Raw genomic sequence first — 25,586 nt, forward strand, 5'->3', positions numbered from 1 at the left:
CCTTCTCTCCACAGCCTTTCATTCATGTTTGCTTTCCCCCTTCACACCCCAGGGATCAGCGAGAGGAAGAACTGGGAGAGTATTACATGAAGAAATATGCCAAGTCGTCTGTGGGAGAGACGTAAGGGCGCGGGGGTGGGGGCGGGTGGTCCCTTTTCTAGAAGGGTCAGGCCTCTAACAGAGCATCACGCCCCTTCCCAACTGCTGTCCTCTCTCCAGGGTGTATGGAGGATCTGACGAGCTCTCGGATGACATCACCCAGCAACAGCTGCTCCCAGGAGTCAAGTAAGGCGGGGGTGGCCTGGGCTGAGATGGGGGAATCTTGTGTGGGGGTGATGTGCATCTGCAGGCACAGAGTGGTCAGTGGTGGGGACTAGTGGCAAGTTGGCACTCGACCTCTTTCTCCTGCTTATGGATGGAAGGAAGGAGAAGGAGAGGTGGGTGGAGGGAGAGGAAGAAGGATGGTGTGGTGATTCGGATCTTTTGTAATGAAGCCATTTCACGGAAGTGCTTCCTTTTCCTCTCCTGTCTAGGGATCCAAATCTGTGGACTGTCAAATGTAAGGTGTGTCCTCTGAGAGGCTGGGGAGTGGGGGAGGTGGCCTTGTCAGAGCTCATGCTCTTTCTGTCCTGGGTCTCATTGGCCTGTCAGTCTCTCGGTCCTTTCTCTGCCTGGTCATCTCCCACCTCCCAGCCTCCTACCCACTTCTGCTGCTCTTCCTTATTCACTGTCTCCCACCCTGTCTGTCTTGCTGCCCATCCCTCTTGCTCCCTACCTCTTCTTCTCCTGCTCCTCTCTCTCTCTAGTCTATTTTATCTTTCTTGCCTGGTGACTTTGTCTGCCTTGCTGCTGTCTCTTGCCCCTTTCGTGTGTCCATCCTTCATGTCCTCATCTCTCTGAAGTCTGTCTGTCTTTCAGATTGGGGAGGAACGGGCCACAGCCATTTCCTTGATGCGCAAGTTCATTGCCTACCAGTTCACAGACACGGTAAGTCGGGTAGGCAGGCAGCTTGGAAAAGAGAGACAGTGTGAACCCCAGAGGGAGGGACAGTATAGGTCCAAGGGTACTAGGTGCCCATTATGAGCTGCTTTAGCTAAAACTGTCCCTCCCTGGATTGAAGGGCTCTTCACTGCCCAACAGAGGTGCCGTCTTCACTGTCTGCATTCCTGGCAGGGGTCAGCAGCCCCTGAGCCTTTTCTGAGTGAGTTCTGCCTGTTCACCAACCCTGTTTGGCCGCTATCGCCCTTTCACTATTTGGGAGGAGTCCTAGGATGGAACAGTGTGGCTGAGCGGGTCAGGGGACAGGCCTGTCCGGGGGAGAATTCCTTCCTTCTCTCCTTATGTAGTCATTACATATCCACTGAACCCCTGCTCTGGACAGGTGTCTGCACTAGGAGGCGCTTTGACCTTGCTGGAGCCCGTTCCGCCCCTTCAGGGCTCACCACAGCCCACAATGCATGAAGAGGCTGCATTAAGTTCCCAGATCTTTCTTTAGACTGTTGGAGTTTGAATCCTACCCCTGCTGCGTCCTAGCCCTGTGACCTTGATCAAGCCACTTCCCTTTTCTGGGTGTCCTGCTTGCCCCTCAGCATCATTAGGATCAAATATCTCTGGACATGTCCAGCTTTCAGCTGGGACTCATCTTGTAGCTTGTGTTCAATAAATATAGTTATTGTCGGAGGCGTAATTGTCAGTTTGGGAACAGGGGCGAGCCCTAGGAAGGGTATACTCAAAACTCAGGAAACAGGGCGTTCCTGCTAACCCTATGCTGGCTGCTGATGCTCTCCCGTACTATGCTCTGTGTTAGGCCGAGTGTACTGCTTTTACCTACTGAGGCAGTGGGTGTGTGTCTGTGGGGCCGAATAGATAGTTGTAGGATTTGCAGATCATTTGAAGTACACTCAAACCACGATCATGTGTTCTGGGCAGAATTCTAGTACCCTCTGAGTTACAACTGATTATTGTTTTTGTTTTTGATGACCAAAGTAGTATGTGCGTATTGTAGATGGCCAAGACCTCTCTCCCTGAGTCCCAGATTTTAGAAGGAATTACTGTTGGTGTGTGTCTTTCTGGGTCATCTTCTCTGCAAGTCAAAAAATGTCAGTTGTTTTTTTTTTTCTTTTTAAAGAAAATGGTAGTACATGGTATATATATTATTCTGTAGTGAGCCTTTTGCCAATGCCTTAATCTTCTCATGCCTAGTAAATATAAGGTGGTTTCCATTTTCTGCTATCACAAGCAATGCTGAAACAATTTAGTTGTTTCTTTTTTAGTAGAGGTATAATTTCCATACTGTAAAATCCAGGGTCATGGTATATGATCTTTCTTAAATGTTGCTGAATCCAGTTCTATTTTATTTTTTAATTTTTTAATTACTTACTATTATTTTTTTAAGATTTTATTTGACAGAGACAGAGCGAGAGAGGGAACACAAGCAGGGGGAGTGGGAGAGGAAGAAGCAGGCTTTCCACTGAGCAGGGAGCCTGATGTGGGGCTCGATCCCAGGATCCTGGAATCATGACCTGAGCCAAAGGCAGCTGCTTAATGACTGAGCCACCAGGCACCCCGTAGTTTCTTTCTTTCTTTTTAAAGATTTTACTTATTTAACAGAGATTAAAAGTAGGCAGAGAGGCAGGCAGAGAGAGGGGGAAGCAGGCTCCCTATTGAGCAGAGAGCCCGATGCAGGGCTCGATCCCAGGACCCTGAGCCAAAGGCAGACGCTTAACACTGAGCCACCCAGGCGCCCCCAGTCTTTAGTTTCTTAAGGACGTCTGTTTTTGGTATCAGGTTAATATTAGATCCATAGGATGAGTTGGGAAACGTTCCTCTTCTAAAAGGAGTTTGTGTGGGGCGCCTGGGTGGCTCGGTGGGTTAAGCCTCTGCCTTCGGCTCAGGTCATGGTCTCAGGGTCCTGGGCAGAGCTCTAAGGTGGCGGTCGGGGGTGGGGGTGGTCCACTACTCAGTCCCTACTCAGCGGGGAGTCTGCTTCTCCCTCTGACCCCTCCCCTCTCATGCACGTGCTCTCTGTCTCAAATAAATAAATAAAATCTTTTTAAAAAGTAAATTAAAAAAAAAATAAAACATTGGGTAGAGGGGCGCCTGGGTGGTTCAGTCAGTTAAGTGTCTGCTGTTGGCTCAAGTCATGATCAGGGTCCTGGGATTGAGCCCCATGCTGGGTTTCCCTGCTCAGTGGAGAGCCTGCTTCTCCCTCTCCTTCTGCTCCTCCCACCACCGCTCATGCTATCTGTCTCTTTCTCTCCCTCCCTTGCTCCTACTCTATCTCAAATAAATAAAATCCTTTAAAAACTTAAAAAAAATTTTTTTTTGGGAGAATTCACCAGTGAAGCTGTCTAGTCCTGGCTCTGTGTATGCGTATGTGTTGAGATTTTTTTCTATTACTAATTCATTATCTTTACTTCTTGTAGGTCTATTCAGATTTTCTATTTCTTTCTGAGTCCGTTTTGGTAATGTATGTCTTTCTACAGAAAACATTCGTTTCATTGAGGTTATCTAATCTGTTGGTGTACACTTCTTCACACTGTTGCTTCATAATCCTGTCAGGTTGGTGGTAATCACCTTTCTTCCATTCCTGATTTTAGTAATTTGAGTCTTGAGTGACTTGAGTCTCTTGTCTCTTTCTTGGTCAGTCTGGCTAAAGGTTTGTCAAATTTGTTAGTCTTTTCAAAGAACCAGCTTTTGGTTTTGATGGACTTCTCTGTATTTCTGTTCCCTCTTTTTTATTTATTTCCACTCTGTTATTTCTTCGCTTCTGCTGGCTTGGGGTTTAGTTTTCTTTTCCTTTTCTATTTTCTTTCTGTTTTTTTTTTTTTAAGAGGCGGGAAGGGCCAGAGGGAGAACGAGAGAGAGAATCCCAAGCAGGTTCCATGCCCAGCACGGAGCCTAGCGTGGGCCTCGATCCAACAACTTTGAGATCATGACCTGAGTGGAAATGAAGAGTTGGACACTTAACAGACTTAACCAGGCGCCCCTCCTTTTTAGTTTCTTAAAGGTGGAAGTTTAGGTTATTGATGTGAGATTTCTCTCTTTCTTTTTTTCTTTCTAGACTTTATTTATTTGAATCAGAGAGTGAGTAAGAGCATGAGCAGGCAGAGGGAGAAGGAGAAGCAGGCTTCTCACTGAGCAGAGAGCCAGATGTGGGGCTGTACCCCAGGACCCTGCTATGACCTGAGCCGAAGGTAGACGCTTAACCAGCTGAGCCACTCAGGCACCCCTAGACATTTTTCTTTTTTATAGCTGTAAATTTACAGCACAGCTCTTTCACATCCCGTAAGTTTTAGTGTTTTTATCTTCATTCATCTCAAAATACTTTCTAATTTCCCTTGTAATTCTTGGGTTTTTTTGTTTTAAATATTTTATTTTTAGGGATGCCTGGGTGGCTCGGTGGTTAAGCCTTTACCTTCGGCTCAGGTCATGATCCCCAGGTCCTGTTATCAAGCCCCATGTTGGCTCCCTTCTCAGTGGGAAGCCTGCTTCTCCCTCTCCCACTCCCTCTTCTTCTGCTGTCTCTCTGTCGACTAAATAAATAGATCTTTAAATAAATATAATAAATATAATCTTTAAAATAAATAGAGGGCGCCTGGGTGGCTCAGTGGGTTAAAGCGTCTTCCTTCGGCTTGGGTCGTGATCTCAGGGTCCTGGGATTGAGCCCTGCATCAGGCTCTCTGCTCAGCAGGGAGCCTGCTTCCTCCTCTCTCTCTGCCTACTTGTGATCTCTGTCTCTGTCAAATAAATGAATAAAATCTTTAAAAAAATAAAAAATAAATAGATAGATGATACAGTATTTTATTTTATTTTATTTTTTTCAGTATTTTATTTTTAAGTAATCTATGCACCCAGTGTAGGGCTTGAACCCTTAACCCCCAAGATTAAGAGTCACACATTTTACCCATTGAGCCATCCAGGCACCCTGTAATTCTTACGTTTGATCCATTGGTTAACTTAGTGTATTTCCATACAGTTTTGAATTTTCTAAATCTGTTACTGATTTCTAATTTCACTTGCATGTGGTTGGAGAGTGTATCTCATATAATTTCAATTCTTTTACAGTTGTTGAGACTTAACTTAATGGCCTAACATATGGTTTATCCTGGAGAGTATTTTTTTTTTTTTTAGATTATTTATTTATTTATTTATTTGACAGAGATCACAAGTAGGCAGAGAGGCAGGCAGAGAGAGAGGGGGAAGCAGGCTCCCTGCGGAGCAGAGAAGCCCGACGCGGGGCTCGATCCCAGGACCCCGGGATCATGACCTGAGCTGAAGGCAGAGGCTTTAACCCACTGAGCCACCCAGGTGCCCCTATCCTGGAGAGTATTAAGTGTGCCATAAGAGTATGCATACTGGTGACGTTCGACAGAGTTTTATCTGTAGATGCATGTGCGGTCTAGTCGGTTTATAGGGTTGCTCAAGTGCTCCGTTTCCTTGTTGATCTTCTGTCTAGTCCTGTCTATTTTTGAAAGTGGGGTCTTGTCCCCAGTTCTTATTAGTGAACTGTCAGTTTCTCCTTTTATTTTATTTATTTATTTTTTATTTTTTAAAGATTTTATTTATTTATTTGACAGAGATCACAAGTAGGCAGAGAAGCAGGCAGAGAGAGAGGAGGAAGCAGGCTCCCCGCCGAGCAGATGGCCTGATGCGGGGCTCGATCCTAGGACCCTGGGATCATGACCTGAGCCAAAGGCAGAGGCTTTAACCCACTGAGCCACCCAGGCGCCCCTCTCCTTTTATTTCTGTTGCTTTTTGCCTTTTGTTTTTTGAGTTTCTGTTGTTACGTTCATATGTATTTGTACTTCTTATATCTTCTTGAACGATTGAACGGTTTATCAGTATAAAATGTCTTTTTTTCTCTCTGGTAGCTTTTGTCTTAAAGTGTGTTCTGTTTGCTGTTAGTATAGTCATTCCAGTTCTCTTCCGTCCATTTATTTTTTACACGTAGTATACACTGTTTACCTTTCCTTCTTTCTTTTTTTTTTTTTTTCCTTTAAAGACAGCATGCTTGCAGGGGGGTGGGGAGGGGCAAAGGGAGAGAGAGAATCTCAAGCAGGCTTCGCACCCACTGTGGAGTCCAACGCAGGGCTCGATCTCACAGCCCTGAGATCATGACCTGAGCCGGTATCAAGAGTCAGACACTTAACCCACTGAGCTGCCCAGGTGCCCCTATGTTGGTTACCTTTCCATGTCACTACATACGGATTCATTAGTTTGTAAGTTCTACGTTATATTTCATGGAATGGTTATGATGTAGTTTAACAATTCCCTCTTGAGGACATTTACAAATGTCCAGTCTTGTTTGTTTGCTGTAATCAGTAACTCTGCCACAGACATCCTCGTGTCTGGTCATTGCACGGATGTTTCTGTGGGATAAATTCCCGGAAGAGCGGGCACTGTTATCGCAGCTGTCACTGTTCGTGGCATTCCTGTCTCACTGTCTCTTGCCGCGGGCTCGGCCCTGCAGCCCCTGCAGATTAAGTCAGTGGTGGCGCCGGAGCACGTGAAGGGCTACATCTACGTGGAGGCCTACAAGCAGACGCACGTGAAGCAGGCCATCGAGGGTGTGGGCAACCTGCGGCTGGGCTACTGGAACCAGCAGATGGTGCCCATCAAGGAGATGACAGACGTGCTCAAAGTTGTGAAGGAGGTGGCCAACCTGAAGCCAAAATCCTGGGTCCGCCTCAAGAGGGGCATCTATAAGGACGACATTGCCCAGGTGCCAAGGCTGGGGGAGAGCAGGGAGGCTGAGGGGCCAGGGCTCGCTGCTGTCACACTCCTGCTCTCCTGTGCCCCTCCTTTTTCAATGAAATGGATGAACATCTTCTGTGCATGTTCAAAGCACAGGGAGTAAGATCTGAAGGAGGTGAGGGAGGGAGCCTTGTAGGATTCTTGAGGAAGAGAGTTGCAGCGGAAGGAACAGCATGCACATAGGTCTGCCCTAGCTGAAGCAGAATGCCCCAGAGTGAGAGTAACAGGAGGAGGGCCCAGGGAGGGGACTGTGCCTGTGGCCTGTCATAGGGCTTTGGCTTCTACTAGAGATGGAGGGATGTGGCGGGACTTGGATTTTAATAGGATTGCTCTGACAGCTTCTTGGAGGATAGATTCCTGGTTCTCAGGGACAGTATTGCCCGCAGGGCACTGTTCTTGGTTGTGTCAGTTGAGGAGCCAGTTGTTCCAGCATCTAGTGGATAGAAGCCAGGATCGATGCTAATGTTCTGCAGTGTAGGGGACAGCGCCCTGCAATAAAGAATTACCTGGCCGTCAAACCCTGGGCTAGACTGGATAGGGCCACAGGAGCATGGAGACCAGCGAGGAGACCCCTGCCATAGTCCTGGCGGCAGGTGATGGTGGGACAGGCCCAGGGTGGCAGCAGGGAGGAGGAGGATGAGGTCAGTTTCTGAAGACAGAGCTGACAGGGGTTGGTAGCACAATGGAGATGGATGGAAGAGTAAGAGGGAGCCCAGAATGACTCCCAGGCTGTGTGCCAGAGCAGAAGGAATGATGGAGTGGGAGAAGACCGGGCAAGGAGCAGACTCGGGAGCCGGCAGGAGTTGGTTGTGGTTGTGCTAGACTTGAGGGGCCTTTTGGACGTCCGTGGAGAGGTGTCAAGCAAGTAGTAGGTATTTTGCTTCTCAGCTGAGGGGAGACAGGCTAGAGAGAATGCAGGGAAGTCTCAGGAGTGTGATTTCTTCCCCATCACCCGCTTTCCTGCCCTTCCTGTGTCTGGGATGGGGGAGGGAAGACCAGGGCCCTCCTGACCACCCCCCTCTCCTCAGGTGGATTATGTGGAGCCCAGCCAAAACACCATCTCCTTGAAGATGATCCCCCGCATTGACTATGACCGCATCAAGGCCCGCATGAGCTTGGTACCAGGGGGACGCCCTGTGGCCCATGGGTGGGGAGGATGCCTGATCCTTGCTGGTGGCCAAGCCTTCCTCCTCCACCCTTCCCACCCGTGCCCCCTTTCCTCCACAGAAAGACTGGTTTGCCAAAAGGAAGAAGTTTAAGCGGCCTCCACAGAGGCTATTTGACGCCGAGAAGATCAGGTGAGTGTCCTTGGGGCCTGGCTGGGTGAGGTCCTCTGAGCTGTGACGCAGAGTGTGCCTCCGGGCTCCCCTGCAGGGTTGGGCCCCCTGACCCATCCTTGGTTTTCTTTGTGACTGGTCAGCTTGGCAGCATCACCTCAGCCGAGTTACTGAACATCCTGGGCCTCGGGCTCCTCTGCTATAACCACCAGCAGGGATGCCCCCTGCCTCCTGGGATTGTCACGAGCGTCAGATGAGTTAATGTGCGCGTGTACCCCGAATAGCACTTGGCCCCGGTATCACGGACGTGTCAGGCATCCCTCGGCATGTCAGGCTTTGTGAGGTCTTTTTCCCTGACATCCTGATGCCTGGACGGTGGAGACAGGGCTGCAGAGCCCTTCCCCATCAGGGGGTGTCCCTCACCCTCCCCAGCTGGAGGGAGCTTTGGAGCAGCCCAGTGACCCCAGTGTTCCAGGGCTAACCAGAAGGCTCCTGATGGGGAGGACGGGAGACGAGGAGACGGAGGAACGTGAACCACTGGTCCTGTTCTAGAATCCCTTGTCAGCCACCAGATGGTTTTTCATGCCTTTAAAGGGGAATTATAGAACACCTTTTGAGCTGCATCCCAGGACTTGGCTATTACTTCACATGCCCGAATTGAACCCCCTTAGCCCCCTGCTGTCCACTTGACCAGACCTTCTTTTATTGAGTGCCCGGCCCCACCCACAGAGCTTGCTCTGGCCTCTGCCAAACTCATAACACTGAGAAGAGGATCAAGTGGCAGGAAGAGCTCGCCGTGCTCCCCCACACTCCCTTTTTGGGAGTGGGGCAGGCTTTCCCTTCTCACTGTAGAAGCGTGGGCCAGAACTGAATGTTGCCCACCCACATGCAGGGCCGGAGAGTTAGGGCAGAGGCTTGGGAGTCCCAGCCCCCGAATTCGAATCCAGACTTAGACCACCCTAGCCAGGAGGTGTGCCTCATGCGCGCTTCACTCCCTCGTTTCCTTGGGAAATGCAGGGCATGTGAGTGACATCACAGGCTTTGGGGGCAGTCTGAAAGGTGCATGGCCCAGCCAGGTGCAGGCTGAGTGCTCCATGCATGATAACCATTGACATGGTCCAATATTGTGTTGAGCTAGTATTTCACCGAGTGCCTCCGGTGTGCAGGCTGCTGCTCTGGGAGACTAGCAGTGAGTGGAAAAGGTGAGACTCCTGCCCTTCGGGAGTGGCCGTTCTGGTCAGGGAGATGCATCAGATGGTAGCTCGTCGGAGGGTGAGCTGGGCTGTGCTGAGCGGTCACACAGGAGAGAGCGCAGGGAGTGCAGGGACAGGACACTCGGCCAGGAGGGCACGCAGTGGGGCGGGAAGGGGAGCAGTCCTGTGATCCTTCCCCGTCTGCCAGCAAAGGATCCTGAGGCTTAGCAAGATTCTCTACTTAGTTCCCCTCCCAATCTTCTCTCCCCCACAAAATCCCAGGTCCCTTGGCGGCGATGTTGCCTCCGACGGTGATTTCCTCATCTTCGAGGGGAACCGTTACAGCCGGAAGGGCTTTCTCTTCAAAAGCTTTGCCATGTCTGCTGTGGTGAGGGTCCCGAGGGGCGTCTTGCTTACCATGCTGGGGAGCCGGGAGGCCAGGCTTTCTCTCCCTCCTTCAGTCCAGGCCCCAGAGCAGGGGGTTATCGGGGTGTGTCCTGGACAATCTTCTGAGTCAGGAGTGTAGGAGTGTCCCTGTAGAAATAAATCTCACCATCTGGCTCCCTTGGCTGGGCTGTGACACTGACCTTCGTCTACTTTCTTCTCTTCCCCTTGTCTCTTGGGGCTCAGATCACGGAGGGTGTGAAGCCCACGCTCTCTGAGCTGGAGAAGTTTGAGGACCAGCCGGAGGGTATTGACCTTGAGGTCGTGACTGAGAGCACAGGTATTTGGTCTCTGGTGGTAACTCGGGCCAAAGAGGAGGGGGCAGCTCATGGTGGACACCCCCAAGTCAGCCATGCACCTGCTCCTGCAGGGAAGGAGAGGGAGCACAACTTCCAGCCTGGGGACAACGTGGAGGTGTGTGAGGGTGAACTCATCAACCTGCAGGGCAAGATTCTCAGCGTGGACGGCAACAAGATCACCATCATGCCCAAGCACGAGGACCTCAAGGTGGGCGCCCTGCTGCCTATATGTATGGGTCTGGTTGAGAACAAGGTGTAGTCTGGAGTAATCTGAGGGGGCTGCCTGGTTTGTGTTTGCTGTAAGGGTGCATGTGTCTGAGTCTTTGTGTCCATGTGAGGGTTTGTCCAGGCTAGCTAGCATGGTGTGTCCGGGGTGAGGCTTTCTCCGGCTAGGTCTGAGGAAGTGTCTTGGGGACCAGCTTTCTGTGTGTGGAGTAAAGGGGTGTCCAGGCTGATACCACGAGTCTAAGGTGAGCTGTCTCTGGGGCAGTCTGAGGGTTGTCCAGGCGGCCTACAGGAGTCTGTGGTTGGGTGCTGAGCCTGGAGTGGGTCTTGGAAAGGTTTTCTGAGAATATAAGTGGCTTCTGGAAACGGCGAGGCAGGCAGGTTGTGGTGGCTTCCCTTCCCTGGCTCAGCGTCCCCACACCCGGTCCCCAGGACATGCTGGAGTTCCCAGCCCAGGAACTTCGGAAGTACTTTAAAATGGGGGACCACGTGAAGGTGATTGCTGGCCGATTTGAGGGTGACACAGGTCTCATTGTGCGAGTGGAAGAGAACTTCGTCATCCTCTTCTCTGACCTCACCATGCATGAGGTAGGTGGGGGGAGGGGAAGCAGCGTGGAATGTGCCAGGATGAGACCCAGGCCGAGGAGCTGCTGGGACCCTGCTTCACCCCTTTCCTATTTCCCATAGCTGAAGGTGCTCCCCCGGGACCTGCAGCTCTGCTCAGAGACGGCATCGGGCGTGGATGTGGGGGGCCAGCATGAGTGGGGGGAACTGGTGCAGCTGGACCCCCAGACCGTGGGTGTCATCGTGCGACTGGAGCGGGAGACCTTCCAGGTGTGTGTGTTGTACTCAGTAGCGGGGCTTCCTTATAGGGGTCTCCCTCTCCCTTGAGCTCCTCTCATCCTGGGAGGTGGTGGAGTGTGGTAGCCATGAACCCAGACTGCTCTGGGGGGCTGATCAGGGCTGTCAGCCCAGGTTGGCTCTGTGGTGTTGGGCAAGTGGCAGGTCATTGACTCTCTCCATGCGTGTTTCATACCCTGTAAAACAGAGTAATGGTAGCATGCACTTCATTTGTTATGACTGAGGCCCTGAGATCAAATATGTAAACCTAGATGCTTGCTCAGGGCTGGAGACTGCAGGTGCCCTCCTCCACTCCACCCATACCCAGTGCACGTGGGAGTCAGAGCCTAATGCTTAGGACCCTGGACTTTGATTCATACCTGGGCCCTATTGCTCCATGCTGTGTGATGCTGGGCTAGTGACTCACCCTCTCTCGGCCTGAGAGTCCCGTCCCCCCCCCCCACCCCCGCCCGTGTAAAATGGGAATCATCATGATTCAGGGAAGTTTTGAGGCTTCAGTGAAATACTGTGTGAAGAATTTAGTAGGGGGCCTGGCACACAGTGATGGGTAAACATTATGTTAACATCTACTTCTACTTCTACATCTACATCTACTTCTCCACCCATTTCTCAGGTCCCTGATGCTTAGTCAGGATGGACTGTCCTTCCTAAAGGCATTTTGGAATGACTGGGAACATTTTTGTTTGACCCAGTGCCTGGGCGGTGGTGCCCTGAGACTGCCAGGGAGTTTGGACTTCTGCAGAGCTTGGGACGGTCTTCCGCAAGGAAGGATTGTCCCGCCTTAGGGAAACCCTGCTCCACGTCACCCCTTTGTACTCTCACGGCTCAGCATCCCCCTCTCCATCTGTAGGTGCTGAACATGTATGGGAAGGTGGTGACCGTCAGGCATCAGGCTGTGACCCGGAAGAAGGACAACCGCTTTGCCGTGGCCCTGGACTCGGAACAGAATAACATTCATGTGAAGGACATCGTCAAGGTCATTGACGGCCCCCACTCAGTGAGTATAAGCTCCCGCCCATCCGGCCTGCTTGAAACTGCTAGAGTGGGCCACAGCCCCAAGAGTGACCATCCTTTCCCCATCCAGGGCCGGGAGGGCGAAATTCGCCATCTCTTCCGCAGCTTTGCCTTCCTGCACTGCAAGAAACTGGTGGAGAATGGGGGCATGTTTGTTTGCAAGACCCGCCACCTTGTCCTGGCAGGGGGCTCCAAGGTATGGCGGGTGCAGTCCCTGGCCCTTGGGTTCCTGGCCTTCCCTGGCCCTAGCAGCAACGAGAATGGGCTTGTTGGGGATTAGGAGGGCACGTGTCAGGCTCAGGTCCTTGGCAGAGTTTACTGAGATTCCAAGCTTTTTACCAAATCATTCATCCATTCAGTTTTTTTGAGCACCTGACAGGTGCCTTGCCACTGGAGATACACCAGCGAATAAGGTGAACATGTGTGCGCTTCTAGAGCTACTAGCCGGAGACGAGCAGATCAGTAAATACAGACGTGGTGCTTATGAGGCGAGGACAAGCACCATGAAGGAGAGTAGAACAGAATAGGGAGAGAGAATCGTGGGGGGGTGCTGCCTTAGAGGGAGAAGGTTCAGGAAAGGCCTCCTTGAGATGACACCCGAGCACAGACCTGAATGAAGGGACCCAGAGCTGTGCGAATGTTTCTGGGGAGCAGCAAATGTAGATGAGGTGGGACATGGGAAAGCTGCACAGAAGCAGGCATCAGGAAATGAGGCCCAGACTCTGGGGAGCTGGGAGCAGGAGCTGGTCCTCAGGGCCCTACGCACGGGGTGAGGAATTCTTCTGACCCTGGCCAGGGGAGAACTGGGCCTCTTGATTGACGGGCCCACAGTGGTATGGGGGTGGCAGTTTCCCCAAAGGGAAATTGAGGCATCATCACCAGAAGGAGCAAGGGATGGCCTCCAGGCCAGTTCAGGCAGGAGCTATTCCCAAATGGAGGCAGGTGGTGGCCTGGGGGAGCCATCCCTCAGGCTCCTGCCTGCCCGTTCACTGCTCATCCCTTCCTTAGCCCCGAGATGTGACCAACTTCACAGTGGGTGGCTTTGCCCCCATGAGCCCTCGGATCAGCAGTCCCATGCACCCTAGCGCTGGAGGTGAGAGCGAGTTGGGCAAGGGTGGGGCTGGGGAATGAGGGAGGGAAATCATTCAGCCCACACTCTTCTGGGTGCCTGCTCCACTGGCCTGGCCATGTTGGGGTTCTCGGCTCACAGTGACCAGGACCCTCCCCCACCCTGCAGCCCCCAGTGGCAGCCAGGGCGGTCATGGTGGTGCAGGCTGCCCAGAGGAAGCTCCTAAACCCGGGGTGTGCCTTGGGGGAGTCAAGCCAGGGGAGAGGAGGCTTGAGGGTGCTCTTGTCTGTAGACACAGCATGTAGGGGAGGACATGGCCTTGGGAACTGGTGACGTTATCCTTCTTCCCTAGGTCAGCGCGGTGGCTTTGGCAGCCCTGGTGGTGGCAGCGGAGGCATGAGCAGGGGCCGGGGGCGGAGAGACAACGAGCTCATAGGGCAGACCGTGCGCATCTCCCAGGGGCCCTACAAAGGTGACCTTGAGGGCCATGTGGGTGGCCTGAGGAGGGGCATGGCGGGGCACCCCACCCAGCTTGATGTCCTGTCTCTCACCAGGCTACATTGGTGTGGTGAAGGACGCCACTGAGTCCACAGCCCGCGTGGAGCTGCACTCCACCTGCCAGACCATTTCTGTGGACCGTCAGCGGCTCACCACGGTGTACGCACCGGGGCAGCATGGGGCCAGGGGTGGGGGTTGTTAGGTGGCCAGAGGGCCCTCCTCACCCCACTGGTTTTCTGTGTCCACAGGGGCTCGCGGCGCCCTGGAGGCATGACCTCCACCTACGGGCGGACACCCATGTATGGCTCCCAGACGCCCATGTACGGCTCTGGCTCCCGCACACCCATGTATGGCTCTCAGACGCCTCTCCAGGATGGTGAGCTTGCCCGGGGACAGGGATGAGGGGTGATGTGGCGGGGCGTAGAGACAGGGCGGAACAGACGAACACCTCTCTCCCACTCTCCCGTTTTAGGCAGCCGCACCCCGCATTACGGTTCACAGACACCCCTGCATGATGGCAGCCGTACTCCTGCTCAGAGTGGGGCCTGGGACCCCAACAATCCCAACACGCCATCCCGGTGAGGATTGGGGGGGTGGGGACAGGGTTCCCTGAGCCTGTGTGTGCAAGTGGTTATGCTGGGTGTCTGCGGGGTGGAGGGGTCCGAATGGCCCTCCCTGAATTCTCTGCTCCCCGCCCGGGGCTGCTTATGTGCGAAGGGGTAGGTGGGGCTGGGGCTGGGGGTCAGATAGTGTCCAGTCCCCACCGGAGTAGCCTGCTGTGGTTAAGACCTGGGCTCCAAGACAGATTTGTGCGATCAAAGTCGTGTGACCGGTTTTGTGACCTTGGGCGGCAGCCTTGTCTCTGCCTCCCAGTCTGAGCTGTGAAATGGAGGCCTCTGGACAGGGCTGTTGTGAGGTGTCCAGTGCTGTTCTGGAAGCATTTGCTGCATCGCTGTGATCACCGCAGTCATTCTCAACAGACTTCTCTCTCCAACAGGGCGGAGGAAGAATATGAGTATGCCTTCGACGACGAGCCCACCCCATCCCCACAGGCCTATGGGGGCACCCCCAATCCCCAAACACCCGGCTATCCTGACCCCTCATCCCCACAGGTCAACCCTCAGTACAACCCACAGACGCCAGGGACGCCAGCCATGTGAGTCCACCTTGGCTGACCCTAATCAGACCTTGCCCCGACCCTCCCCACTGCCATTACCTTCTTCTCTTCAACACCATCCCCAGCAAGTGCCCCTTTCTGTCTCTGACTCTCCAGGTACAACACAGACCAGTTCTCCCCCTATGCCGCCCCCTCTCCGCAAGGCTCCTACCAGCCCAGCCCCAGCCCCCAGAGCTACCACCAGGTGGCGCCAAGTCCAGCAGGGTACCAGAACACCCACTCTCCAGCCAGCTACCATCCCACACCCTCCCCCATGGCCTATCAGGTATTGACCGGCTTGTGTGTCCTTAAGGGTGGTGGTCTACGGTGGGCCAGGGTGGCGCAGTGGTTGGTTCAGCTGTCAACTGTTGGTTTCGGCTCAGGTTGTGATCTGAGGGTCTTGAGACTGACTAAGCCCTGTGTCAGGCTCCAAACTCAGCGGGGAAGTCTGCTAAAGTTTCTTTCCCTTCCTCTGCCCCTCCCTGCACTCGAATGCTCACTCTCTCTCACTCTCTCTCTAAAATATATCTTTAAAAAAGGGGGGGATGAGTTAGAATGGGCCTTAGGTCTGTGGGGACAGCCAAGCTAGATGACCTAGTCCCAACAACGCTGTCCCCCTTTCACTCATAGGCCAGTCCCAGCCCGAGCCCTGTTGGCTACAGTCCGATGACACCCGGAGCCCCTTCCCCTGGGGGCTACAACCCGCACACACCAGGCTCAGGCATTGAGCAGAACTCCAGCGACTGGGTAACCACAGACATCCAGGTGAAGGTGCGGGACACCTACCTGGATACGCAGGTGGTGGGGCAGACAGGAGTCATCCGCAGCGTCACAGTAAGTGGGGCCCAGGCTGGGGGGTGGGCAGTTGTCCTCTCCTTTGGGATCCCCAATCTCTGTGGCCACTGGGTTTCTGTTTTTAATCACCTAACCACGTTCTCCAGTACCCGTTTATAACTGGAAAAGTGGGTGTGGCAGGGCCGGCCTGCAGGCCCCACAGGGCATAGCTGGGGCCTTCCCAGCATGGAGCAGTGACTGGCACCCAGGGACTAGGTTACTCTTTAACATAGTTCTGCCAGGCACCCCACCCCTGCTGCAGCATTACTGGCCTTTCCATTCTTCACTGTCACCAAGTTCCCTGCAGCCTCAGGGCCTTTGCTCATCACTTTCCTCTGACTAGGACGCTCTTCCTTCTATCCTCTTACTAGTAAACTGCTAATCATCCTTCAGGGAAACCTTTTGGGATATCTCAGATCTGTCTCTTGTAAGTCCATGTAATTTTTTTCATGTTACTTACCTGCTGCCTAAAAGCTTAAAGTTGACTCAGGGCTGATTCTTTGGTTACTAACCCTGTGTTTCGTTCCTAAGTAAGTAGCCTTAGTTCCTAGATGAGGGACCAAGAGCGTGCTGGCCTTCCAGTAAATATTATTTGAATTAAACACCAGGGACCAAGACAGCTCCGGGCCCTGCCGTCACATAGGTCACATTCTGGTTGAGGAGGCAGACATGTCCCCAAAGAAAGCGAGCCTGAGTGACCAGAGCCGGGACACGGGAAGCCCCAAGGGCAAAGGGAGCTATGGGAACCTAGAGGAGGCACCCTTACTTAACTTTGGAGGGGCTTGCGGGCTGCTTCCTGGAGAATGAGGTGTCTGCACCAAGACCTGAAGAACAAATAGAAGTAACCCAAGAGAAGTGGCTGGGGAGGTGCTCAGTGTGTCTCAGAAAGGGACACACTGAGGCCTGGTGATGAAGGAAAGCCTGGCACATGTGGGGAGCTGAAGTATGTTCATTGTGGCTGGAACATAGAAAGCCTAGGGGGAAGGTGAGTGACAAGGCCGGAGAAGTGACTGAGCCAGGTCGTGTGGCAGACTGGGGACCTTGGACTGTGTCCTGAGGAAGCTAAGCAGGCAGAGCAGTGGTGGGATCAGGTCTGTGGTTTGGAATTAATTCACCATGTTGCTGTAGGAGGGATGGACTAGGGAGGTGAGACGGAGGGCTGTGAGCCTCAGGGGGAGGTCAGCCCGCCCTGTGAGGCAGTGAGGAAGAGAGGAGAGAGGTGGCAGAGACCCTCAGGAGGCCAAATGAACACACGTCAGAGCTGGAGGTTGTTGGTGAAAGAGCTGACCAAGATGAGGCCAGAGCTCCGGGCAGGCACTAGGGAGTGTGAGGACGTCCCTGAGATAAATGGGCAGGCCCGGGGCGGGGGAAAGATGAGGCCCGCGTGGGGACTTGAAGAGTCAGGTGCCTCTTTTGGCCTGAGTCAGCTTCATTATGGTGCTTCCCATGCTGGCCCAATCACATCGTCCCCACACACCACAGGCCCAGGAACCAGGCCTAGCTTTTAGGCTCTTCTGCCCGTGTCACCTTGGGAAAGCGACTCGTTGGAATGAGCCCTGAGCCCATGCCCCCTGCGAGCGGGCAGTAGTCCTACACTGGAAACAGGCCAGACTGACCGGGCTGTCCCTGCCCACAGGGAGGCATGTGCTCTGTGTACCTAAAGGACAGTGAGAAGGTGGTCAGCATCTCCAGTGAGCACTTGGAGCCCATCACCCCCACCAAGAACAACAAGGTAATGTGGGGCCAGGAGGCGTGGGGGCCTGGGGCTGCTGATGCGGAGCCTGACCCTGTGTCCCTCCGCCCAGGTGAAGGTCATCCTGGGTGAGGACCGGGAAGCCACAGGAGTCCTGTTGAGCATCGATGGTGAGGATGGCATCGTCCGCATGGACCTTGACGAGCAGCTCAAGATCCTCAATCTTCGCTTCCTGGGGAAGCTCCTGGAGGCCTGAGAAGTGCGGGGCGGGCGGACCTTGGCGGATACCTGGCAGGCAGGGAGCATCCCTCCTAACTTCCCTGGCCCTCAGCTCTGACACAGGGTCTGGGGCCCGGACCAGGGCTAATGTGGTTGTTCAGGACTTCCTTTATTTTCCTTTCTGGGTTCCTGTCTCCCTCTCTGGTGTTCATGGGAATCAGAGTAGTCTGGGGGAGGGTCCCCACCTTCTGCACCCTCCCTTCCACAGCTTGCTTTTGTGTTAATGGTCTTTCAGTAAAAAGCTGTTTGGTCAAAAGTGGTGTGTGTGTGTGTCAGTGTTTCGTAAGTGGGGTCATTTGCAGACTCCATTTACTTCCTGAGCAAATAACTGGATGGTACCTAAGCCTCAGTTTCCCCATCTAGAAAATGATACTGCCCATGCCAGAGGGCTCTTCAGGATGAATGTATGAGACACTGGAAAGAGATTATTAGGACAGAGCCTGCCTGTGATTGAAGTTTCATCTCTTTCTGTTATGTGAAGTGAAAATCCATAACTCTCCAAGAAAACCTAAATTCCCCCTATGGTGCAGGATACCACAGCTGATGGGGCTCTCTCCCTGGAGCCCACAAACCAGTGACACCAGAACTGCTGTGGCCTGTCTCATGGCTTGGGGGTGGAGATGGGGAGCAAGGTAGAGAATGGGGCTTGTTAGTACCTTGACCTTTCTTACCTGACAAATATATATATTTTTTTTTAATAAATGCAATATAAAATGTATTATAAAATACTTCAGATATTCAAAAAAGAAATAACAACACCCGGAACACCGATGTCCACCACCCAGCTTAGGAAACAGTACGTAGCAGATAGGACCCTCTTTAAGCAGCAGCCCCAGTCCATTCCCCTCCAGCGGGGAATGCTCAAAAGCCTGACCTCAGTATTTATCCCTAAATGTCACATGGTCGTCTTTCCATGTTTTGTTCCAAGTTTACATAAGCCTTACTTTCCTCCAAGTAAGGAGGGAGATTCTTCGTGGCTACCTGTACCCGGCTGAGGCCTCGCTGAAATGGCTGGCTTTCCAGACCCTTCCTTAGAAGCTCATGGGAGGAGGAGCAAAAAAGAGCTCTGACGACTGCAGAGAAGGCTGATTCGGCCTCCAGTCTCCACTTGGGGGAAGAGTTCGGGAAGGGCTGGCTTTCGGTCCGCTTCCTGGACGGCCCCCCTCTGGGCAAGACGGACTAGCTCGCGGCTTTTCGCTTTCAGGACACCATCCGCAGCCACAGGGTCCCTACGCGGTGGCCTCAGTCTCACCCCCGGATACTGGGTGTGCCGCCGCAGGGGCCGGGGAGCGCCCCACGGCCCGAAGGAGGCGTGAGGTCGTCGGACTCTACCCCGGTCCGCGCACCGGGTCCGCCCGAGGCTGGCACGCCCGCTGCTCTCCGCCCGGAGCTCTTTGTCTCTCTCGGGCTCCCGTCCGCCCGCCCCACCCCTGCGCCCCCATTGGCCAGGGCTCGGGCCCTCCTCCGAGAGGAGGGAGCGAGTGGGCGGGGCCGCGTGGCGTCAGGTCAAGATGGCGGCCTCGGCGGCGCTGTTCCTCCGCTTGCGGAGCGAGCTCCGACTCGGCGCGCGGGGGCTGTGCGCGAGGCTGGCGACACCGCCCCCCCGGACCCCGGACCAGGTGAGCCGAACGGGAGTGGCCCCCGAGTGCGGGGGCCCCTTTCTGGAGTTCCGGGCGGACCGCCGCCGCGCGAAGGCTCTGGGACGCAACACTTCAGGGTGCTGAATGGAATGCCGCACGCGTTTCGGGGCGCTTCCCTACCTCCCGGGGTGGGCAGCGCTTGCCCCCCCTCCCACAGAGCTAGGTGCTGAGGGCTGAAGTGCGTCCTCTGAACGCCACTTTCTCTGGACCCCACGTGGGTGCAGGGGGGAAGGGAGGTCACCTGTGTCCCCTCTCAGTGACCTCTCAGGTAATACTTGAGGGGAAGGGCCTGGGATCCCATTCTGGCCTTGGGGGTATTTCCCCGCGGTGGTGGCGGTGATGATGAGGTAGATGTGCGGGCTTCTAATCTCACCCTGCCTCCACGTTGACAGAGATCCAGCCATTCTGACCTCATTTCGTGCCCTTACTTCCCCCAGGCAAGCCAGTGCCCCTCTGTCCCTGCTCCCATCCCTTCCCCTCTATACCCACTACTGTGAGCCCCAGGCATCCGGATGTTTTAACTATCCGTCCCATCCCCTTTTGTGCCCTCCATTGCCTTGCTCCCAGCATCCCAGTGTCCACCTAGTCCCCCTGATTTCATTTCCCTGCCCTACAGGATCCTAGGCACCTGGCCTATCAACTCTTGAACCCCTGGGATCCTGGCCCTGGACAGTCTAGTTTTGACTCTTTTTTTTTTTTTTTTTAAAGATTTTATTTATTTTATTTGATAGACAGAGATTACAAGTAGGCAGAGAGGCAGGCAGAGAGAGAGAGGAGGAAGCAGGCTCCCCGCTGAACAGAGAGTCTGATGCGGGGCTCGATCCCAGGACCTTGGGATCATGACCTGAGCCGAGGGCAGAGGCTTTAACCCACTGAGCCACCCAGGTGCCCCTAGTTTTGACTCTTCTAAGAGACCCGATCTCCTGGTTGCTCCTCCAGAGACACAACACTCTGAGGCTATGGGGTGTCTGTTTCCTGGCTCCTGACCTTGAGTCTTCTACTAGGGTACCAGAGTCATCCTGCCCTTTCTCATTTCTCTCTGGACTAACCTATCTCCTCTCAATTGCAGGCCACGGAAATTGGGAGCCGCACGGGCACCAAGGCCCAGGCTCAGGGGCCACAGCAGCAGCGGGGCACAGAGGGTCCCAGCTACGCCAAAAAAGTCGCACTCTGGCTCGCTGGGCTGCTGGGGGCCGGTGGGACTGTGAGCATCGTCTATATCTTTGGTGAGAGAGATATGCCTGTTTCTCAGTTTTGTTCATTTGGCCCTCTCTTCTGCAGAACCTCCCCCACCTTTCCCCTAAGGGTTTGGCCCATTTCCTGGCTCCTCCCTCATTAAGGCTGCCAACTAGAATATCTACCTTGGAAATGGGAGATCTTTTTTCTTCCTCTACCCACTTTGCTCAAGGTTCCACTCTTAGTTGGTTATGCACCAGGATCCAGAGAGTCACTTGGAAGAGGGAAAGTTGGGGAAGGAGGGGCCTGACCAGCCTCCTAAACTGCCTCTTCCTGCAGCACCCAAAGCTCCAGCCCTCCCCAACGTCCCTTCCTCCAGAGACTGTTGAGACCCTGCCCCAGTCCCTCTTCTCTCAGACACCCAGCATCCTGACTACCAACCCCCTCCTCTCTTGCTCTTAGGAGACCATGCTTCTTCCTTGTTCCCCCAGACCCAGGAATCCAGGCCCCCTGCCCTCTTCCTTCCTCAAGACCCAGGAGACCAGGCCCCAATTTCTCTCATTCCTCCCTGTCTCCCTTACAGGAAACAACTCTGTGGATGAAACTGGTGCCAAGGTGAGGGAGATAGAGGCCCAGAGGCTTTGCCAGGGGTCCCATCCTGTGGGTCCTTTCCCCTTTGGTCTGTTCAGGCTCATTTCTGGTCTTGGGGTGAGACTCCCTCCCAGGGACCTTTGCCGACTCCTCCCAGGGCCCCAGAGATACCTCTTTGGGGTTTGATGGGGTTCTGCCTCTGCATCCCAAACCCTATATTTTTGTTTCCACCTTCCAGATTCCCGATGAATTCGACAATGGTGAGTAAAAACAAGCACAGATTCTGAGGTTCCCCTTGGGGAACCTCCCTATTCTGCTGTTTATAGGGATGTTGCTTTCCCATCTGGTGCCCCCCCCACCCCTCCTCCTTCCACTGGGGGGTAGGGGAGTCAGCAGCTGGATGGCTTTGAGGGGAGGGGCATTACAAAGCCCTAGTCCTCTTCAGCCCTCTTCACTGGCCCAGGAGCAGATGGTCAGGGACAGATGGGGGAGGGGAGTCCACCGTAGGAGTGCTTGGAGAGAGGGGGGTGTCTGTCACCGGACACATGGCTTCCTGTGCCTTAGATCTGAGTGGCTGCAGCCCTTAATCCCCTCCTGTCATAAAGACAGCCTCTTGTTCACCCCCAGCCCCCCACCCCATGAGGCTCCTCATTTCCAAAACAATGTCTCTTTCCTCCCTCCTCCTCTTAGTTAACCAGCTTTTGGTGGAGAGTTTCTGACAAATTGGATAGTAGAGAGTAGTTGTCAGTCCTGTCACATCTGGCCCTTCCCAGGAGAAAAACAAAATTGGTAGGTCCAGAAGGCCGCCTGTTTGTGCTGGGGAAGTTTGCAGACCCTCATGTTAATACACTGGTTGCTTAGGCTGGGCAGGTGGGTAAGTATGCTCTTTTAACTGGGTAATCTTTCTGGTTCAAATAAATCAACGTACTGATTTAAGTGGGGCAGTAAACACATGGGTTTAAGAAGTGTGTGTTTGCTAGCATAACTCGTTGCGGTGTTCTGCTTGTGAAAAGGCAGGCCCATACATAGGTGGTGGCTTAACTAGACCAAAAGTACCGCAGTGAAGGAGGCGGTCAGGTGGACTTGCTGCTTTCAGCGGCTTTAGTATATTCATTTGAACCAGGATTTTTCAGTCTTGGTCCCCTCAGTACTTTGTGGAGCAGGGAGTGCTTGTTGTGGGGGAGCGCCCTGTGCCTTGGAATGTGTTGAGCAGCATCGTGGGCCTTGGTTCCCTAGACGCCAGTATCTTGACAGTCACACGTGTCTTCAGACATCGCCTGAGTTCCCCGGAAGGTCGCAGACCAGATAGCTCCGAGTTGAGAACCGCTAGATTATAAAGTACGTAGGTGTGTGTACGTAGTTAGTGTGGCTTAAGTAGACTCGACATATTAGCTCGAAGCAGGCAGGTCTGGAAGCCTGGTGGTTCCAATGGTCTGAACACACAGGCATGATATCAGCAGTCTCATGGGTGTGGGTTTTAAGTGGGGAGACATATCAGTGTTCGGTTTTATATCTGGTGGGGTGGGTGGGTGTAAGTATCCGCACTAAAACTGGGCAGGTGGATAAATGTATTTGCTCCTGCCTGGCGGTTACATCCTTGCCTTCTACCTTTGGACTTAGAAATGAGCTTGTTCAAACCAAGTGGGTTTGTAGACTTGTGTCCGGTAAGTAAATAAACCCCAGCTTCGTCTGGGAGGTTGAGCAGTGGCTCATCTCGGAACCCCTTTGTGCCCTGCTCTCCTCCTAGATCCGATTCTCGTACAGCAGTTGCGTCGGACATACAAATATTTCAAAGACTATAGACAGGTGAGCGGGATCCCTGAGCCCAGTCCCCAGCTCTCCCGCGCGGGCCCCTGCCTCCTTACCTGAGTGCCCCCCACTCTGTCTCTCTCCCACAGATGATCATCGAGCCCACCAGTCCCTGCCTCCTCCCAGACCCTCTGCGGGAGCCATACTACCAGCCGCCCTACACGCTGGTCTTGGAGCTCACGGGTGTCCTCTTGCACCCTGAGTGGTCGGTGTGTCCTGGGGACGGCAGCGGGTTGGGGACACTAGGTGGACACGGGGATCCAGATCGTGATGATACGGTTAAGGGCAGAGACACTGGCCCCGGCTCCGCTGTGTCCTGGGGAGGAGGCGTTGCTTGCCTTGCCTTGCTCGCCTGTGAGACGGCCCGCCCCGTGGCTTGTTGTGAGGCTGCCTGGGCACACGGTCCATGCTGCTGAGGAGTCAGTCAGCCTGCGACCCAGACCCTCCAGACTCCGAGACCCTCGTCACGGCCGTGTACTCCTGAGCCCCCCCTCCCCACCCCACCCCGGAGCTAGAAAGATGGGGGAGAGCACTCTCGTTCTGGGGATCCCCCAGGCTGGGGCTTTGTTCTCTTGGGGGTCTCTGGGTCTTGGTGTTTCACTGTCCTCCCTGCCTCCCCAGCTGGCCACTGGCTGGAGGTTTAAGAAGCGTCCAGGCATCGAAACCTTATTCCAGCAGCTTGCCCCTTTGTATGAAATCGTCATCTTTACATCTGAGACTGGCATGGTAAGGCCTCAAGACAGCAGAGGGTTGATCAGTGTGGCTGGAGGGTGGGAGGGTCAGGGCTCAGCCTGACCCTGTTCTCCGCCCCCATTCCCGTCCCCAGACTGCATTCCCACTCATCGACAGTGTGGACCCCCATGGTTTCATCTCCTACCGCCTCTTCCGGGATGCCACAAGATACATGGATGGCCACCATGTTAAGGTGTCATGTGGGGGGCCACGGGTGGTCCTCTAGGACTTGCTGGGAGGGGCGGCACTTCCTGAGGGAAAGAGGCCCCAGCTCTGACCCCAGCCCCAACCCTGCTTCTGCCACAGGTCGGATTCTGACAGGCCTTTGGCCTGCCCTCAACAGGGGCTGGGCTTCTTGGTTCTTCTCCCTTCCCCAGTATCTGGGGCTGGGAGCCACCCCCAGTGGGGGTGCGGGGGATGGAGTCTGTCCAAAGGAGGCAGTTGTGGGTAACAGAGGGGTATGAGATCTAGAAACCGTCTGATGTCTGTCTGGAACCGATTGTCTTTGGGGCTGTGTAGCTGTGGTAGCTTGTATGAAACTCTGGGCCTTGTTTGCACTCCCAGGACATTTCATGTCTGAATCGGGACCCTGCCCGCGTAGTCGTCGTTGACTGCAAGAAAGAAGCTTTCCGCCTGCAGCCCTACAATGGTGTTGCCCTGCGGCCCTGGGACGGCAACTCCGATGACCGGGTCTTGTTGGACCTGTCTGCCTTCCTTAAGAGTGAGGCTGACCCCCTGAGCTCCTGGGCTCTGACCTAGGAGCCCTTGACTCTTAGGAGTAATGATAACTGCTTAATTCTGCACACACCACCCCCGCCACCCCCCTTGTAAAATTGGGTACTTGAGGTGTGGGAAGTTCACGAGCATCTTGTCATCTTTAGGAGTTTCTGAGAATGTTTGGGATGCTCTGGGATATTTAGGGAATACTTGGGGGAATGTCCAGGGGAGCCCTTTTAGAGCGTTAAGAAATGTTCCAGGTAGCAGTGAGCAGCCCCAGTATCTGACCGTCACCCATGGGGACCCTGCTTCCCTGTGGCCTTTCTGCCTGGCTGAGCCCTGCCTGCTGTGCCCGCAGCCATTGCGCTGAACCGCGTGGAGGATGTCAGGACCGTGCTGGAGCATTACGCCTTGGAGGATGACCCCCTGGAGGCTTTCAAACAGCGCCAGAGCCGGCTAGAGCAGGTGGGCCCCCCGGATCCTCAGGGGTGGGGGGCATCGTATCAGTTCCCAAGGCTCCCAAGAGAAGGGCCCTTGAGCAGCCTGTCTGCACTCTGGCTGCAAGAGCTTGAGCAAGGCCTTTGTCTTCCCCATGACCTGTCCCCTAGGGACAGTTTCCCTTCTTGTAATGGGGGAGGGGGTTCGATTCCACGGCCTGATCTGAGAGCAGGAGACAGGGAATGCCAAGCATGGGTCTGGAGAGGGGTAGTTTGCGATGGTTTCCAACAGATCTGGAGGCCCCAGTTTTGTGTGGACAGGAGGTTTGGGCCAGGTCTGGGGAAAGGGCTGGTGTTCTAGAGGCTTGGGGAAGGGGTGTGGGCTGGGCAGAGGTTTAAGGAAGGTGGCCCCTTGGATGAGGGAGCCTAGGAGGCAAATACCCACCCTGGGCTGACCCTCCTCTGTCCCTCACCCCAGGAAGAACAGCAGCGCCTGGCTGAGCTCTCCAAATCAAGCAAGCAGAACCTCTTCTTTGGCTCTCTTACCAACCGCTTATGGCCTCGCTCCAAACAGCCCTGACCTCTCTGAGCCTCCTCAGACTCACTGCCTGGGTCCTGGGCCCGGGGCTCAGTGCTCCCAGACTGTGGCTTGGGCAGCCACATCCAATAAAGTCCATCCCAGATGCCACACTCCTGTGTCCCGAGAGTCTCCAGCTGGGGGCATCGGGGTGAGGTCCGGGACTCTTGGGTCATCGTCCTGATCGGCCACTGGGCACAGAGTAGGTTCTTCAGTGATCAGGATGGGTTTGAACCCTGGCCTGGGAAGCCACAAAGCCGGGTTCCTCTGGCCGTGTCTTCCCATGTGCCGTGTGACCACGAAAGTGCG

The 25,586-nt window shown here is 54.3% G+C and overlaps 2 protein-coding genes across 4 annotated transcripts in view; both read left to right on the plus strand.

The window, feature by feature from the left end:
* The window catches only part of LOC111161423 (SPT5 homolog, DSIF elongation factor subunit), a 28,205-nt gene extending 10,354 nt beyond the window's left edge, over positions 1-17,851 (plus strand). For all 3 annotated transcript variants that reach the window (XM_022525050.1, XM_022525051.1, XM_022525052.1), the window contains 24 exons: positions 53-121; positions 220-285; positions 534-564; positions 919-987; positions 6,473-6,724; positions 7,785-7,874; positions 7,984-8,054; positions 9,509-9,614; positions 9,857-9,950; positions 10,041-10,177; positions 10,627-10,782; positions 10,882-11,028; positions 11,906-12,052; positions 12,140-12,265; positions 13,078-13,162; positions 13,491-13,610; positions 13,693-13,795; positions 13,885-14,012; positions 14,109-14,214; positions 14,634-14,792; positions 14,910-15,078; positions 15,423-15,626; positions 17,263-17,358; positions 17,432-17,851. In XM_022525050.1, the coding sequence (XP_022380758.1) occupies positions 53-121; positions 220-285; positions 534-564; positions 919-987; positions 6,473-6,724; positions 7,785-7,874; positions 7,984-8,054; positions 9,509-9,614; positions 9,857-9,950; positions 10,041-10,177; positions 10,627-10,782; positions 10,882-11,028; positions 11,906-12,052; positions 12,140-12,265; positions 13,078-13,162; positions 13,491-13,610; positions 13,693-13,795; positions 13,885-14,012; positions 14,109-14,214; positions 14,634-14,792; positions 14,910-15,078; positions 15,423-15,626; positions 17,263-17,358; positions 17,432-17,575 (2,875 nt within the window). In that variant the 3' untranslated portion in view covers positions 17,576-17,851. The remainder of the gene's footprint in view (positions 1-52; positions 122-219; positions 286-533; positions 565-918; positions 988-6,472; positions 6,725-7,784; positions 7,875-7,983; positions 8,055-9,508; positions 9,615-9,856; positions 9,951-10,040; positions 10,178-10,626; positions 10,783-10,881; positions 11,029-11,905; positions 12,053-12,139; positions 12,266-13,077; positions 13,163-13,490; positions 13,611-13,692; positions 13,796-13,884; positions 14,013-14,108; positions 14,215-14,633; positions 14,793-14,909; positions 15,079-15,422; positions 15,627-17,262; positions 17,359-17,431) is intronic.
* Positions 17,852-19,077: 1,226 nt separating this feature from the next.
* LOC111161552 (translocase of inner mitochondrial membrane 50) lies at positions 19,078-25,390 on the plus strand. The gene is made up of 11 exons (XM_022525289.1): positions 19,078-19,217; positions 20,308-20,464; positions 20,998-21,029; positions 21,244-21,265; positions 22,753-22,811; positions 22,904-23,023; positions 23,436-23,540; positions 23,641-23,739; positions 24,111-24,267; positions 24,622-24,728; positions 25,179-25,390. The coding sequence occupies exons 1-11, from the start codon at positions 19,110-19,112 to the stop codon at positions 25,278-25,280; spliced, it is 1,068 nt and encodes a 355-aa protein (XP_022380997.1). The 5' UTR covers positions 19,078-19,109; the 3' UTR covers positions 25,281-25,390.
* The last annotated feature ends 196 nt before the right edge of the window (positions 25,391-25,586 follow it).

Source organism: Enhydra lutris, unplaced genomic scaffold, assembly GCF_002288905.1.
Source record: "Enhydra lutris kenyoni isolate GAN:26980312 unplaced genomic scaffold, ASM228890v2 scaffoldscaffold85, whole genome shotgun sequence".
Lineage (NCBI taxonomy): Eukaryota > Metazoa > Chordata > Mammalia > Carnivora > Mustelidae > Enhydra > Enhydra lutris.